The 14580-nt window shown below is 38.7% G+C and overlaps 2 protein-coding genes across 6 annotated transcripts; one reads left to right on the top strand and one right to left on the bottom strand.

The window, feature by feature from the left end:
• The first annotated feature begins 336 nt into the window (after positions 1–336).
• scrn3 (secernin 3) lies at positions 337–4681 on the top strand. 3 transcript variants are annotated; one of them, XM_023279265.3, is made up of 8 exons: positions 337–446; positions 634–801; positions 945–1126; positions 1771–1970; positions 2753–2965; positions 3053–3215; positions 3309–3489; positions 3580–4681. In XM_023279265.3, the coding sequence occupies exons 2-8, from the start codon at positions 646–648 to the stop codon at positions 3739–3741; spliced, it is 1257 nt and encodes a 418-aa protein (XP_023135033.2). In that variant the 5' UTR covers positions 337–446; positions 634–645; the 3' UTR covers positions 3742–4681. The 3 variants fall into 3 exon arrangements, with proteins under 3 accessions (XP_023135033.2, XP_023135034.2, XP_023135035.2); XM_023279266.3 differs by having other exon boundaries at positions 339–451; XM_023279267.3 differs by lacking the exon at positions 337–446 and adding an exon at positions 508–524.
• Positions 1185–13334, bottom strand: gpr155a (G protein-coupled receptor 155a). Of its 3 annotated transcripts, XM_055014942.1 has the most exons (17): positions 13102–13334; positions 12371–12880; positions 10943–11342; positions 10408–10576; positions 10134–10289; positions 9405–9488; positions 9165–9285; positions 8961–9045; positions 8606–8696; positions 8308–8509; positions 7268–7357; positions 6956–7086; positions 6187–6282; positions 6032–6096; positions 5772–5909; positions 5421–5542; positions 1185–1947 (listed from the first exon to the last, which is right to left on the bottom strand). In XM_055014942.1, exons 2-17 carry the CDS (start codon positions 12837–12839, stop codon positions 1904–1906), a joined length of 2463 nt encoding a protein of 820 aa, XP_054870917.1. In that variant the 5' UTR covers positions 12840–12880; positions 13102–13334; the 3' UTR covers positions 1185–1903. The 3 variants fall into 3 exon arrangements, with proteins under 3 accessions (XP_054870917.1, XP_023135031.2, XP_054870918.1); XM_023279263.3 differs by lacking the exon at positions 1185–1947 and having other exon boundaries at positions 3982–5542; positions 13102–13333; XM_055014943.1 differs by lacking the exon at positions 1185–1947 and having other exon boundaries at positions 5450–5584.
• Positions 13335–14580: the final 1246 nt, after the last annotated feature.

Below are 14580 nucleotides of genomic sequence, written 5' to 3'. Positions count from 1 at the left end.
TGGAGTGACTCGGGTTGGAGAAATCCGTTTTTGTGCTTGGAAACTGATGCAGAACCAATGGAGGTTGAAATTCAGCTACATTACCTGGACAATAGAAACCAAAAACTAGATTGTTAAATTTATTTTTTGCATGTAGGCAAATAGTCTGCTCCAGGTGCGCATCTAATATATAAGGGAAATGAAAGATTAAACAATTAAATATTTTTTAATTACAATATTTGTAATTATAAAGCTCTCATTAATGTTAACTAAAATAATAAAAATGCTCTATAACTAGCACTGCAATAATATATGGATGAAAAATACAAGTTTCTCTCTGAACTATGAATATGAGACTGACTTCACGTTGGTCACGTGACTGTACTAGTTCCTATTCCGTGAACTGTGACCGATGGACTCAAACAGAAACACAGAAGAATAGAAACTGACAGCTCTGGGTGAGACTGGTAAGGTAGGATTCATGACTACAGACTATATGACATTAAACTTCACACAGTTAGAGCTTACAGTGAAGTGTACTGAAGGTATTAGTGGCTGCTTTTGCCAAGACAACCACGTTATTTAAATCTGAGCTCTGAATATAATTGTTGTAGTAATGTATGTGTTCAATCTATTATCCTTTCTCCCTGATAGTGTGTGGTTAAAATGCAGCCATCTTCATGTGACACCTTCGTGGCTCTACCTCCCTCCACTGAAGGACAACGGATCATCTTTGGGAAGAACTCTGACAGGCCTTGTGATGAAGTCCAGGAGGTTGTGTATTTTCCTGCCAGAGATTATGCTGCAGAGGAGAAGGTTGAGGTAGGTGACACACACAGCTTAGCCTGTCACTGGCCTCCAACCTTCAATTTTCCACAGTGTGAAAGCTCCTGTGCTGAGTGTGCCAACTGATGATCATTGACAGTTTTTGTTCCCGTGTTTTGTTGTTTTTTGTGTGTGAAAAGTGCACATACATAGAGATAGAGCAGGTTGGCCACACTTATGCAGTGGTGTTGAGCAGACCGGCCTGGCTGTGGGGGGCAGAGATGGGCGCAAATGAGCATCAAGTGTGCATTGGAAATGAAGCAGTGTGGAGCAGAGAGTCCGCTGATGATGAGGAGGCTCTTCTCGGCATGGATCTCGTCAGGTAAACCCCATGTCAAAGAAATTTTCTGTGTTTTCAAGCACAGTTTATTTACTCATCCTGAGATTTAAAGAGAATTTTAATAACATGGCACCAGCCAGAACCTTGGAAATAATTTTTTGCATGTATATTGCATTAGGAATCACTCTAAGATCTTCAAGGTGCAATTTCTTTTAGTACAATCTCAGCCATAATACTAAATAAATGCAAAAAAAAGCCATAAAAAACTTAAAATTGATTGATTCTATAAAAATAAGAAATTTTGAATATTGTGTCATTTTGATAGAATTTAGTTTTGTTAGTTTTTCTTGTAAACAAACAAAAAATATGTAATTTGTATTTGTTTGTGTCTGTCTAATGCAGCCACGCCTTTTGAAGCACAAAACAGATTTTTCCACAAACATTTCATGATAACATTTAAGATTGTATACAATTTCAAGGGTGTTCGAAAACTTTTTTCCACCACTGTATATGTAGAAAAATATTGTACAGAATGATATTTCACAGACCCTTCTATTAGTAGGAAATACTGATACTTCACATATTCTTGCATATGTAAAACAACAACAACAAAAGAAGGCACTGTACAGGGAATTTTACAAAATGTTCCTAATGCAACATGAATTGTGATGTCTGTCATTTTACAGGCTTGGGCTTGAGAGAGCTGATACAGCTGAGAAGGCTGTGGATGTCATCACTGAGCTGCTGGAGAAATACGGTCAGGGAGGATCATGTATGGAGGATGAAAGTGGCTTCACCTACCACAACAGCTTCCTCATCTCAGACCGGAAGGAGGCCTGGCTGCTGGAAACGTCTGGAAAGCACTGGGCAGCAGAGAGAGTGGAAGGTAATCAGAAAAGAATACTAGAGGTTTGCAACAGATGTGAATGGCACGAGCTCAAAAGACAGTGTTGCCTGCAAAATGAAATCCACAAAGAACTATAAGGGAAGTAGACTTCTTAAACAGGTATGATGATTTCCATGTTCAGCAGTAGGGAGAAAATCAAATCTGTTCAATGTGTGCACAGATATGGGCAATTAAATGCATGAAGAATACTAGAAAACCTGAACTGCCAGCTATTCTGCTTAGCTGCAAGTGTTACAAGCCTCAAGAGGTTTGGGGTTATGTGGGAGATGAGGCCATTGCAAATACAAACAAACATGTAAAATACCAACTTACACATTTACCCACCAGAGGGCGCTGTCACCTTTATTTTTCAACTGAAAAATGGCCCATTTAGAGCACATTGTGTCCCATCTTTTTAAATATTTTAAACATTTAAGGCTTGTTAGAACTCTATATTGATGTCAGTAATTGTACTGGCCTCAAGAATACAGTGTCTACCTCAGAGTAGCTCCCAGTCCACATCTTTACCATGTTTATTGGGCCTTTAAGTGCAATATTCCTTCTGTCTTTTTTTTTACTGCAGTCACAAATTAAAGTAAAACAGATTTTAAAAACCTGAAGTTGTAGATAAACAGATGAAGAATCCCATGTAAACCTATTATCACAGAGTTTTCTAATAACACACTGCACTAGTTGGGCTCATGTTGAATAACGACATTCTCTGAGTTGTACCGATACGTTTTAATTTTAACAGCTCATCATCACATGTTCCCCTTTTCCAGATGGATATTGCAACATCTCCAACCAGTACGGTATAACAACTAAGATAGACAAGGAACATCCAAAAATGAGGGAGTATGCTCAAAGCAAGGGCTGGTGGGATGGAAAGACAGAGTTTAACTTTGCCACAGTCTACTCCTTTATGACTACAGCCAGAATAGAAGCTTCTGGGAGCCGATACTGTGAGGGGAAGCAGCTGCTGGAGAAGAGCAACGGTGAGTTATTGTAGAAACCGCTGTAAAAAATGAGGACATAAAAGTTAATATGACTGTTGATGCATGTGTTGATTTTATTTACTGAAGGTCACATTACTGCGGAGACGATGATGGGTATCCTGAGGGATAAAGATAGTGGCATCAACATGGAGGGCATGTTCATGTCAACAGGCAGCATGGTGTCTGTGATACCCACAAACCCTGAGCTGCCGGGGGTTCACTATTTTACTGCAACTCCAGACCCTGAAAGGTACAACATTTGATGTCACTTAAGCACATATTAGACTCTTTAATTTTGACTGCAGTTACTGAGTATTTACTAAGTTCTTCTTTTGTACAACAGGTCTGTTTTCAAACCGTTCATCTTTGTGGAAAATGCTCGGCCATTAAAGGAGACGTCTTCCCCCAGTTATGGTCCAGATGACCCCGTGAAGAAGAAACCCCGCTTCCAGAGCAAACCCAACCGCAAACACGAGTTGTTTGTCAAACATGAACTTGTGGCTGCCATCATTGAATCCTACAAGGTTTGGAAATTTAATTCAAGCCTGCAATTTACCTGAATTTGTCATTTATATGAGAAAAATAAAATTTTTTCCTCATGTTTGCTCCTGTAGGACAGAGGACAGAAGATCACCAAAAACATGAGGGACCTAGAGAGAATGAAGATGATAGAAATGGAGAAGATTCTTTCAAGTGGTGTTGACAAGCCTGATATTCTGGCAGACCTGTTCTCAAGGTCTGTTCAGGAGGAAATGACTGTTTACAGCAAAAGTTAAGAGGCTTTTTACTACTTTTTAATCAGGTGGAAGGACAAATGTGCATAATAAACCATACATGTGTACACAACTGAATACTAACTAAAATCTATGAAACTCATGAATCCTGCAATGGAAAATATGGACTAAAATGTTGCCTAGGGTTAGAACCATTCATCTGAAATACTTTCTGTGCAATTATGCAATATATGGAATTTATTTTAAATAACACATAATTATCCAGCGTTTGGGAGAAAGATGCACATTGTATTAGTAACTTTATTAAAAAGACATATTTTTACAGCCATTTTCGCAACATTTTTGCGTTAATAACACGTTTCACTTAAAAAAAGCCACAAACATTTATCTTTAATTACATCATTGTGCAAGGTAAAGAAGAATAACAGCAGCTCCAGCTTTTAAGGATATGAGGATTATATGAAATAGGATAATTCATTTTTCAAGTCAAGATGAGCATTTTCAAGTACAAACACCTGATTCCTTCAAGTATTTCAGTCCTTGGGTCATGCTACCACATTATGTTTGGGTTGTATTTTTGCTTAGATGTTTTTAAATGTCTCAACTGACAGTTGTCTTTTGCTATAAATAAATAACATGGAAACATGGACAAAACCTTTTGTCCACAACTGGCCAGTCGTTTCTAAAATGGTGCTGGTCCTGGTAACAGTGTAAACACTGTGGTGCATCAGTGGCAAGTCATATTAAACTGCAGGTTACCAAAGCAACACTACTTGTGCTTAATGCTACATTAGCTGTTTAAACTAACTAAACAAACTCTGTAAACTGGATCAAGAAAATCATCCCCATCTTCCCTTTATTCCTTTGGTTAATGGCTTTGGTAGAACAGTGATAATGCACAAAGAGGTGTCCCATTGTAGGAAACAATACATTCAGCAGGAGTGGGAATTTTATTTTTGTCAATAAATTTGTTTGATGAGAACATGTCTTTGTGCTTCATTACTCACAGTGGCATGAAACAAGGCAACAAAGTCAAATCACATAAATTGACTGCATAAACAAACAAGAAAAAAAGTCATTTTAAAATCTTGCTTTACCCTTTGAGATTAGTAATGCCTTGTTACTTAATCCAGTGTTACATATTAACTTGCAAGACACAGTGGCTAATGTTAAATTAATGTGTCTCTGTCGTACACATCCATTACAATCTGAAGCCTGACTTCCTGATTTTGCTGCAAAGTACCGCACTTAACAGTAGGTGTGGCTGCAGTATTTCCACACAGTGAAGAGATATAACTGTGGCTGAATTCCTGGCTACAACTTCACATCTCAGGAGTGAACTTGCTCGAAGACATGTTAAATATAAAACATGAGCTGGTGAAAAAAAAAAAAAAAAGACAGAAATTCCCTTTAAGAACAACTGCATAGTGACCACTGACCTGTTTGGTTTGCCAGAGCGTTGCATTTCTGAACACATACATCATCAGTCAGGCGTGGCCTATTCCCACACCCAACTGTAATGTTACACTGCACAATGACGCATTGCAAAATACTGTACAGTACAGGGCTGGACAAGAACTAATTCCCTGTTTGAAATGAAATGCCATTTGCTTTAGGGATAAATAAAAGTGTCAAGTCCCTTGTGTCTTATGTCATGAAGCGATAATAAAGGGGCTTATCTTGGAAGCTGTGTTCGTCCTTGATGTGCTGTAGCACCCCACCTTGTTGTAACCGCGCCCCGTAGAGCACTGCCTCCCCACGGTCCTGAGCCAAGCCCACCTGCTGAAGCCACTCCACAAGTTCACAGCCAAGAAAACAGTCCACCACAGTCTGCTTCCCACACCTGAAAGTCAAGAGAAGCATTCACCCAAATGACTGTTGTTCTCTTTAAAGAGAAACCACAAGAAGCAGAGAAACAGACAGAGGCCACACACACCAAAACCACAGAGCAAGAAATTATATTTAAAATAATGTTTATCTGGCATTGTGGTTTGTGGATGACTGCCAGGGAACCTGGAAATATTTATTCATCAACCTCTGACCAGAGCAGCAGTAACACTACATGCTCTCACCTTCTTGTTTTCACAATGTCATGAAAACATTGCTGTTTGTGGTATCTGGTGAACTGGGTGCAGGTCATCCTGATGTCTTCAGGTAAATCTGTCTGCGGTGGCTCTTCTTGCTTCTTTCCATACCACAGACTGATTAACCTAAACACCATTTGAAGAAAAATAAATGCATGGGCACTTTATGTGTGCACATACTGTATAAACATACAGTATATATAGTAAACTGAGGCACAATCCGTTATGTAAATTCTAATTTTTTTTACCTCTTTTTAAATGGCAATAAAATCAAATGCTTGTCCAGACCAAAGAGAGCAAAGGAGAGAAGTCCCTGTGGACAGAAAATATAACTATCATGACTCTGGTGTTGTGTTAAAGTAAAGGCTCATGATTTTGGGACTATGATATCTGTAACACTGACCTGTCCATAGTTGGCAACAGCACAGAAGAACAACAGCTCAAGGTAGAGTCTGCCAGGATCACGGTTAAAGAGCAACCACAAGCAGCTGGACAAGTTCTGGAATAACAGGATTGAAGAAGGATGTTACGTGTGAGATGCACGCTGATCCTACAACCAGCTTGTAGAACCAGTTGAGTGAAATTTAGCGCATTTGGACATTCATTTCCTTACATTTAATTTTAGTAAGAGAATACTAAAATTGAATACATTCCTTTTAATGTCATTGCACATTGTGCAACAAAATGAATCAATAATCTATCACTGCATTATAAATAAATACAAGGTGCATAAGGCAGTAGTTCAGTTGCTCGTAGGCACTCAGGTCCAGGCTGCTAGTGGGAGTGTTTGGCAGAATTCAGTTTTGTTTTTTCAGTCCACTTGAGGAAGTGTCTACCTGAAGGTGATGGACCAAACATATGGTGTCTAGCATAAAAATTAAGTACAATTTTTTTCTCAACATTACAGATTAACACAAATACATAAAAATCACATACAATAATAAATAATAATCCATACAAAATTATTTTCTAATGGGGTTTCAGAATAGGCTTTTATAAATACATGTATTTAAGGACTTTATATACCTTAAAGTCTCCCACTGACAGGAGTTAAAATTACACAGCTCAGTCATTTGTATCTGATTTGGTTTGTGATGCACTGAATATAATAATGCAGGCAGGCGAAGGCTGACTTCATGTCATTTATAACTGAAAGGTGGTGGTTTACTCACAGCAAGCAGGCTGACAGTCAGAAGCACACATATGAGCAGATGACGCGTCTCTTGTCTGTCTGCAACCTGTTGGAGCTCCTCCACTTGGACAAGGAGGCAGTCTGTTGACTCACACCTGTTCTCACACTGACCTGAGGAGGTCAGCAGAACAGAAACTGAACAAACTACATCTAACCAACTACATGCAAAAACATTTACATTTCTCAAATACAAGGTTGCATGACTAGACAGATTCTGTACTACTGTTATTCAAGTCTACTACATTTTAAATGCTTACAGAAGAAAAACTGCAAGTTAGTCGACTATCAGTACCTGCAAGTGTGGTTGGTGTGTTGTTCATGTTTGTACTGATGATCATATCAGGCATGGGCTGGGGTGCTGCACAGTCACATATGAGGCACGCTGATAAAGCCAGAAAAGGGAAAGTGATTCTCTGACTATATTAGTACAATTCATCTCATTTTACACTGAAAGCAAAAAAAAAATAAATCTAAGTACTACAATAATAAAGCTACATAGCTTCTTATTTCATTGACTGACAAAAATCTGAAAACAAACAAAACAATTAATAAGTATGTTTTCATTTGTGACCTATTTTCCAACAAAGTGTATTACTTATTTTTATATAATTTGTTTAATAATGCTTTTACAATGCTTGTATTGCAATAATATACTGGAAACATTTTATACTTCAGCAGCCAAGTATGCAACAAATCGCACTGACATAACGATACTGGTTTAGCTCTTTGTTAGCATTTGTTGCTCAAGTTGCTCATCTGTGTCTTAAGTTCACCATGGCTCAGTTGTCATATGTAGCAAACACAAAAAAAAGTGCTGGCTTGCTGACACTCCTTTTTCTGGCACTTCCATTTAAAGGAAGTGTAGGTTGTGAAAGATGATGTGTTCAAAGTGGAATTTTACTTGTCAAGAACTTACTGGATAACCTCCAGATAATGACACCCAAGCTTAATTCAGTTGTCTTCACTGCTTACTTGGAGATTTTGTAATTGCAGAGACTATTTATGTAACAGAAAATGTATCTGAAGGGAGGGGGTTGAACACAGGGAGGCTGTTTTTGTGGCAGTTGGCTGTAGACAGTTTGAAGATACGGGTTAGCCTTTGGATCATGGATTTCTCTCTTCATTAACACACAAACCTGAGCTTAAGCAACTGACAGTAAGCTAGCTGTATTCTGCTTCACTAATTATTAAGCTAGTTTAATCACCAACTTTTAGTACTTTGAAACCTGGTCTTTGTTCGGTGCCACCAAAGTAACAGGAAAAAATGGTCAGATGTAATAATAATTATTATTATTATAATCTCTGTTAAATGGTTTCAGGTAGACAAAATACCTCTGTTGCGCTCTCCCGATGGAGGAACTGGCTCAAACAAAGTCTGGCTTTCTGGTTCATCTTCGGTTAAAAGATCCTCATCAGATGAAGAGTTTCCCTCTTGGTTTTGGTCATTTTGTGTCCAGCTTCCTCTACTGAGACACACAAGCGACCCTCCTCCCAGGATTATGCTTAGGGCGATTACAACTGTGGTGCAGATTATCTAACAGAAAACACACATATAGTATGCAGACTTTCATGTAATTGTCTTTTATTAAATGGCAAAAAACATTAAAATGTTTTCCACAAGCATTGGTACCTGTTGTTCGCCGTAGAAGTAAGATGCATCAATTGTGTCAGGCATTTTTACCCCACAGAAGAGCAAAATAGCAGTCGCGAAAGCTGGAATCCTGTTAAAAGATGTTCAACAGTTCAACAACATTTCCCTGAACCAAGTGAATGATATGGATATTAAATCTGAATAAATGTTTGTTTGAGCATTTAGATTCAGCACAGTAATCTGGATCAATCATTTTGGTGGTACATTTATTGACACAACTCTATGCCAAATTGCCTCAGATTTGAGTTCAACCATAGCGAAGGGAAACTAATCATGGCTCTGCATTTCATGTGCTAGACAAACAAGTTTAGTTTCACTTTTAAATGTGACTCACCCCCAGCCTGCAATGACTAACATCCCTGGTGAAACTTTCAGATCCTCAGACCTTTTCAAGAGCACAATTGAGAGCGCTATTAAACCTAAAACAACAAAAACACACATTAAAAATTGACAATAAGGCTTCATATTATAGAGCTTACAGAGACAAACGAGTGCAGTTCAGTGTGAGGTTAATGTGGGGGGACGGTTGTGTGTATACCTGGCCACAAATATGTACTGTAGAGTGAAGTACATAATACGGAGAAAGTCAAGATCTGCAGGATGAAGCTGTCTCCTTTCACCACAAAGTACCACAGAATCATCCCAATGCAGGTTAGAAACTACAGACCAAAGCACAACAAATACAAGCATTTACTGGTGTGACATTATCACCAGATTTCTTTTGTCAATTTAATTAATGGGTGAAATATATTTTGGAAGTATATGGCAGCATGCTTACCTGTGCCAAGAAAAGGTTGACTGTAAACACATGAGGTAGCCTCTTGAATTTCTTACTTAAAAACATGACAGGAATTGTCCACACCTGTCAGATAAAACACACACATTTCTAATGATACATGTAGACATTTAGTAAACATAACTAATAGTTATTGTGGCTATTCAGTTTCTAAGCAAAGTGGAAGGGACATTACTCAGAAAAATGACATACTGCATTAAACAAAGAGAAAAACAGAAGAACAAGTATTTCATAATTGCAAAACTTATCAATTTATAACAGGGAGTTTCAAGTTCCTTAAAAGGTGCACTTAAGTAAGAAAGAGGAAGTAGGTCTGTAGATCGGTCAAACATCTGCTCACCCATACATCCTCTAAATGACTGAGCCTTTTAATGTTAGTCTGCCACAGCTGTGCAAACGTCTTTGCAAATGTTTCGTTTTCCCCCTTTACTTTTTCCATGTAATGCAAAAACAGATAACATAGTGTCTGATGCCTGGTTATGGAATATACAGTGATCATCGCAAATCATGGCAGCCCAAACTGCTGTCAATAACAAAGTGGAACATACTATATCTGCAATCATGTGATGAAGCAGTTTTCATTTCTCTATGACCCCAGTTTCCACACACTCAGACAACAATAGAAGATTTCACCAATGAAAGGTCAATTGTAAAAGATTACTCAACAACAAACTGACATTTGCCACGATAAAGTGTCTAGTTGTGACTCACCAGTGCAACTAAGCTCACTATGCTTATGTTAAAACTGACATTCTGGAGTGAATTCATTAAAAGCTGAGGATCCATCCAATGCATTGTAAGCAACCAGGCCGAAACATACATTATCGGAGCCGAGAGAAAAGTGCTGATCACCATCCCAGAGGTTACCTGTTAGAAAATAGGACAAAAAAAAAACATGTACAGTGAGTTATAAAGAAAAAACACAAAGTTACTCAAGTTGCTGAATGGCAGGTACAAGATTAGCAGATAGCTGTAAGCAACTCACAACTTCTAGCTCTGCATTGTAATAAACGGCGTAGATGGCCACACTTGGTGCAGTCGGAAAAACTCCATAAAGAAAGGCATAATCAGAAAGGCTGGAGTGGTTCAAAGCGCTGGTGTTGCTGTTGTCCAACAGGTCCACCATGTCCTTACAAATCAGGGGCATCAGCAGTCTGAAAGTAAAAACAAAATGCTGACATCATGTACCACTATGTGCAGGGTACGTTGACACTGGTATGAAATGCATTACTGCTACAATATTTTTACACACTTGCTATGACCATGCTGCACACTCCTAAGACCTCTTAATGTGTCATATATGTGGTAACAGTTTGAAGCCTAAAAAAGGTCTGAATCATCCAAACCATCAGCACAAAACGACATGATGGGAGCACTTAATAGAGCTCTAACCTGCTGACTCTCCCTACACTCCTACAGCATGCATCACTACAACACAAGGTTGCTGGACAATAAAAAAAAAAAAATTCTTATATAAAATCACCTCAAGGTGCAGAAAAGCCTGAATGATTTCCACTCACAGTTTTGCTGTAAGGAGTAATATCAGTGTCACGACTGTGGATTTGGTTAATTTCCTCAACTGGCCCACCATGGTCAGACCCAAGTAGAACAGAGCTGCTCCCCCAAAAGAGTTCGCCAAGCCATCCACAAACTCAGCCATGAAGGCAGGAACAGTCTGGTGCAGCACAAAGTGGGCAATGATGCCGATGACAACCATGAATACTATGGGGTTCTTTAGGACCTGTAACAGTACATGTCCCACGACCCGCAGTTTGCTCTGTTGGTTGTTTCCCTGATCCTTCCACTTCTGGACCTCGCAGAAGCCAAAGCCGATGGGGTTCAGGAACATCAGGGACACTGGGGCAACAAGGTAGATGTACTGGAGGTACTCTGGATATGTGCTCTTGTATAAGGCTTCAACTGTGGATGAAAATGAAAGTAAAATGTTATGAAGGTAACAAAACATACTACTACAGCCTTGCGTATACAACTTTACCTAAATTTCACATTAATAGGTTGCTTAGGACCTGCAATCTGTAAAAAAGATTAGACATGATGCCCGTTTATCAGCACTGAGTACAAGAACGCTCTCAAATCAATCCATTGAAGCAGGCTTGCAACATGCACAACTGTTTATATCTGTCCTGACCTGCCCGATCATAAGAGCTACCATGCAAGTGTGCAACTGGTATCATGACTCTTAATAAACTTCTCTGTAAGCGGTGAAGTCTCTTTTAGACATTAAATGTGAGGCAGGGCAACAGTTTTAATATTAAAGACTATAAAATCAAAAGTAATGACGGAACTGAAGCATTAGCTACTGGAATAACTGCAAAACAAAAGGAACCTTTTGGAAATAACATCTATAGGCCATGCAGTCTGAGACAAGTATGGCTAGAAAGCAGGCTTATACTGGTACAAATTCTGTGTCACTGGAATACTAAACACTTTCTGCAATCAGTTTAAAAAAAATCACTTGATCTGAAGTTTACAAATTTGTCAGTTATTCGATCATGCTTGACGTTTAACATAAGCGTTTCTTAAAGAACAGTGTAAACTATAAATATCTGGCAACATAATCTTTTTTTTATTTAACTGCTTCAGTTTGTCGTGTTCACATCTCCACTTCAAACACAGGTAGTAATAAAAATGCTTTAGATGTGATTATAGTTCTGCTAATGTTTGTGTGTGAGGACAAACTAATAAATCTCACTTTGCTGTGATGTGACGCACTCTCAAGAACATTTCCTGCATTAACTCTGTGTTTATAAAGGAGGGAACTGAATGCAGCGATGTCAAATTCTGTTTGCTAACTCAGTTTACACCACAACAACCTGATAATTATACTTTTGGTTTGGTGGATGGGAAAGCTTTCAGACAGCAGGATCACAGTCACAGCTGTTGATGAGAAGCAGTGTGGGTGGTTGGATAAAAAGCTTTATGCTCACCTATGGGGTATCCCAAAGCAAAGTCATTGCTTTGGGTGGCGAATATGGAGAAGAGCCCGGCCTTGCTGTAGCGGCTTTCAGGGCTGGCGACTATGAGTGTGAGGACGCAAACAATGCAAAACACAGACACTTTGGCGATGAGGATGCTCCAGAGGAAAGGCCAGATGACATTTCCAAAGTCCAGCAGCACCATGTTCTTGAACAACAGCGCTGGCAGAGCAAACTTGGACACAAAGTTCCCCAATCCTTTGGCCTGGGTGGAGGTGATGATGTTTGCCCTGCCTGCGATGTATCCGCACAAAATGATCCCAAAGCACTCCAGCAGAGCAGGGAGGAGTTTGTCTATGGACATGCTGGAGGAGGCAGCAGCGGTCTCAGGGTCCTCATTCTCCCCATATGAGAGGTTAAAGCTGCTGGCTGTGCCCGGTGCCTCCATCGTGGTCATCCTCCCGGTGTTGTCAGCTGTCATGGAGGGTCTCTGGTCATGTTAGTGCCCGTCACAGCCAAATACTGAAAGTAAAGGACAGCAGAGGACTTTAAGCAGCAGTAGCAACAACATCCGTCAACACGGCCAGTTCAAAGGTAATCTGATAACAACTTCATGCGCACCGCTAAGCGCGTTTAAACGGAGTTACGCGTTAAAAATACACATTTTAGAGCGGCTGTAAAGTTGTTAAATCAAAGTGAGTCGACAAGAAGTGCGTTTAAACAGCTATTAGAGTTCCTCTCACCTCTCTCACAGCGGCCGTGTCCTCTCATGTCCCATGTGTCAGTCATGTTTGTAGAAGCTAAAAGAGTTAGCCGGCTAGCTAACGTTAAACTACAGACGCAGCAGGGCAACTTACACGACCAAAGTTTACCCTCGACTGTCACAAACTTGTCCGAATAACGCTAAACTAACGACACATGTTGAAATACTGTTACACAGACACTGCGGTGGACCCCTCCCAGCACCTTTCATAAATCCCTGATTTCACAACACGTCTTCACCAATCAGGTTTTCAGGGCGGACAGAGGAGGAGCTGAGTTCAGTCTGAAGGCTGCAGCCATCAGATGTGTCCAGTACTTATACAGGAATAGTCATTTACTTTACATAATCTACATACATACAAATCAAATTTCTGCCCTCTTTTGTCCTGGTGTATGAGGCTAAAATATAATACCTATCTAAACTATACACTTAATTAATGTGGGCTTGGTTGGCCTTCTTCAGTTTACACCCCTGAGTATTATTAGGCTTCGGCTACACTGGGAAAACTTTTTTTTTTTTTGAAACACTTTACTGTTGTATGTTAAGGATTAAAAATATGGTAACTTATTTTATTTTAGTATTATTATTTTTTAAAAATATTTTTTATGTTTTGCACTTTTTCCATATTTTATTAAATTACAGACAATAACAAGTAAAATCACACAAAATAGTAAAATAGTAGTTATAGAATGTTTGACTGTAAAGTTACACAGATTTTTATTGTATTTAAAGTCACAGGGAAAAAACATTGTTGAAAAAATACTATAAATTACACAATCGTTTAAATGTATTTAAGGGGGTAAATATTTTTTTTAAAGATATTTGCTGGAAAATAATTTTAATCACCCTTGCAAGCTAATCAAATGCAGAATACAACAAATCATGAGCCAAACAAAATGTATTTGTATTTGTACAAATAAGCCGTCCTTGAATCTATCAAAAAGAAAACAAATGTTCATGAAGTCTGATCTGCTAAAGTTCAAATATCTTTCTTTCATGTGTTTTATCACAGTTTAGATCAGATATTTGCAGCAATGACGTTATTGTGTGTGTGGACCTTTCCTCATAACCACAATCTATGATAACTACATTTACAGCATGAACTCTGTAATCATTAAAATACCTACCGCAATGTACTAACACATAAAGAAGTAGCGATGAAAACACATTTGTTGTTTTATTTTAAGTTGGATAAGCTATCATTAGGGCATAGACAGGTTTTTATTTATTTTTTTGTCTGCAATACAGACACCAAATTTGCTCTGATTATTATTACTTATCTATTTGGGCTATTGTGTCATGGGACTTTATGGGTGGACTTTTTCACCTCTCTAGCACCTGCATCTCTTCTACCGTTTTAAATTTTCTGTCACCCAAATTATTATTAAATAAAATTCATGATAAAAAATATATCCATGGCTCATCTCCACATATGATTGTAGCTAAGTAAATCATAAAA

Source organism: Amphiprion ocellaris, chromosome 11, assembly GCF_022539595.1.
Source record: "Amphiprion ocellaris isolate individual 3 ecotype Okinawa chromosome 11, ASM2253959v1, whole genome shotgun sequence".
NCBI classification, from domain to species: Eukaryota; Metazoa; Chordata; class Actinopteri; family Pomacentridae; genus Amphiprion; species Amphiprion ocellaris.
Note: the sequence above shows the minus strand (reverse complement) of the source record. Positions and strands in the feature narration are given on the sequence as shown.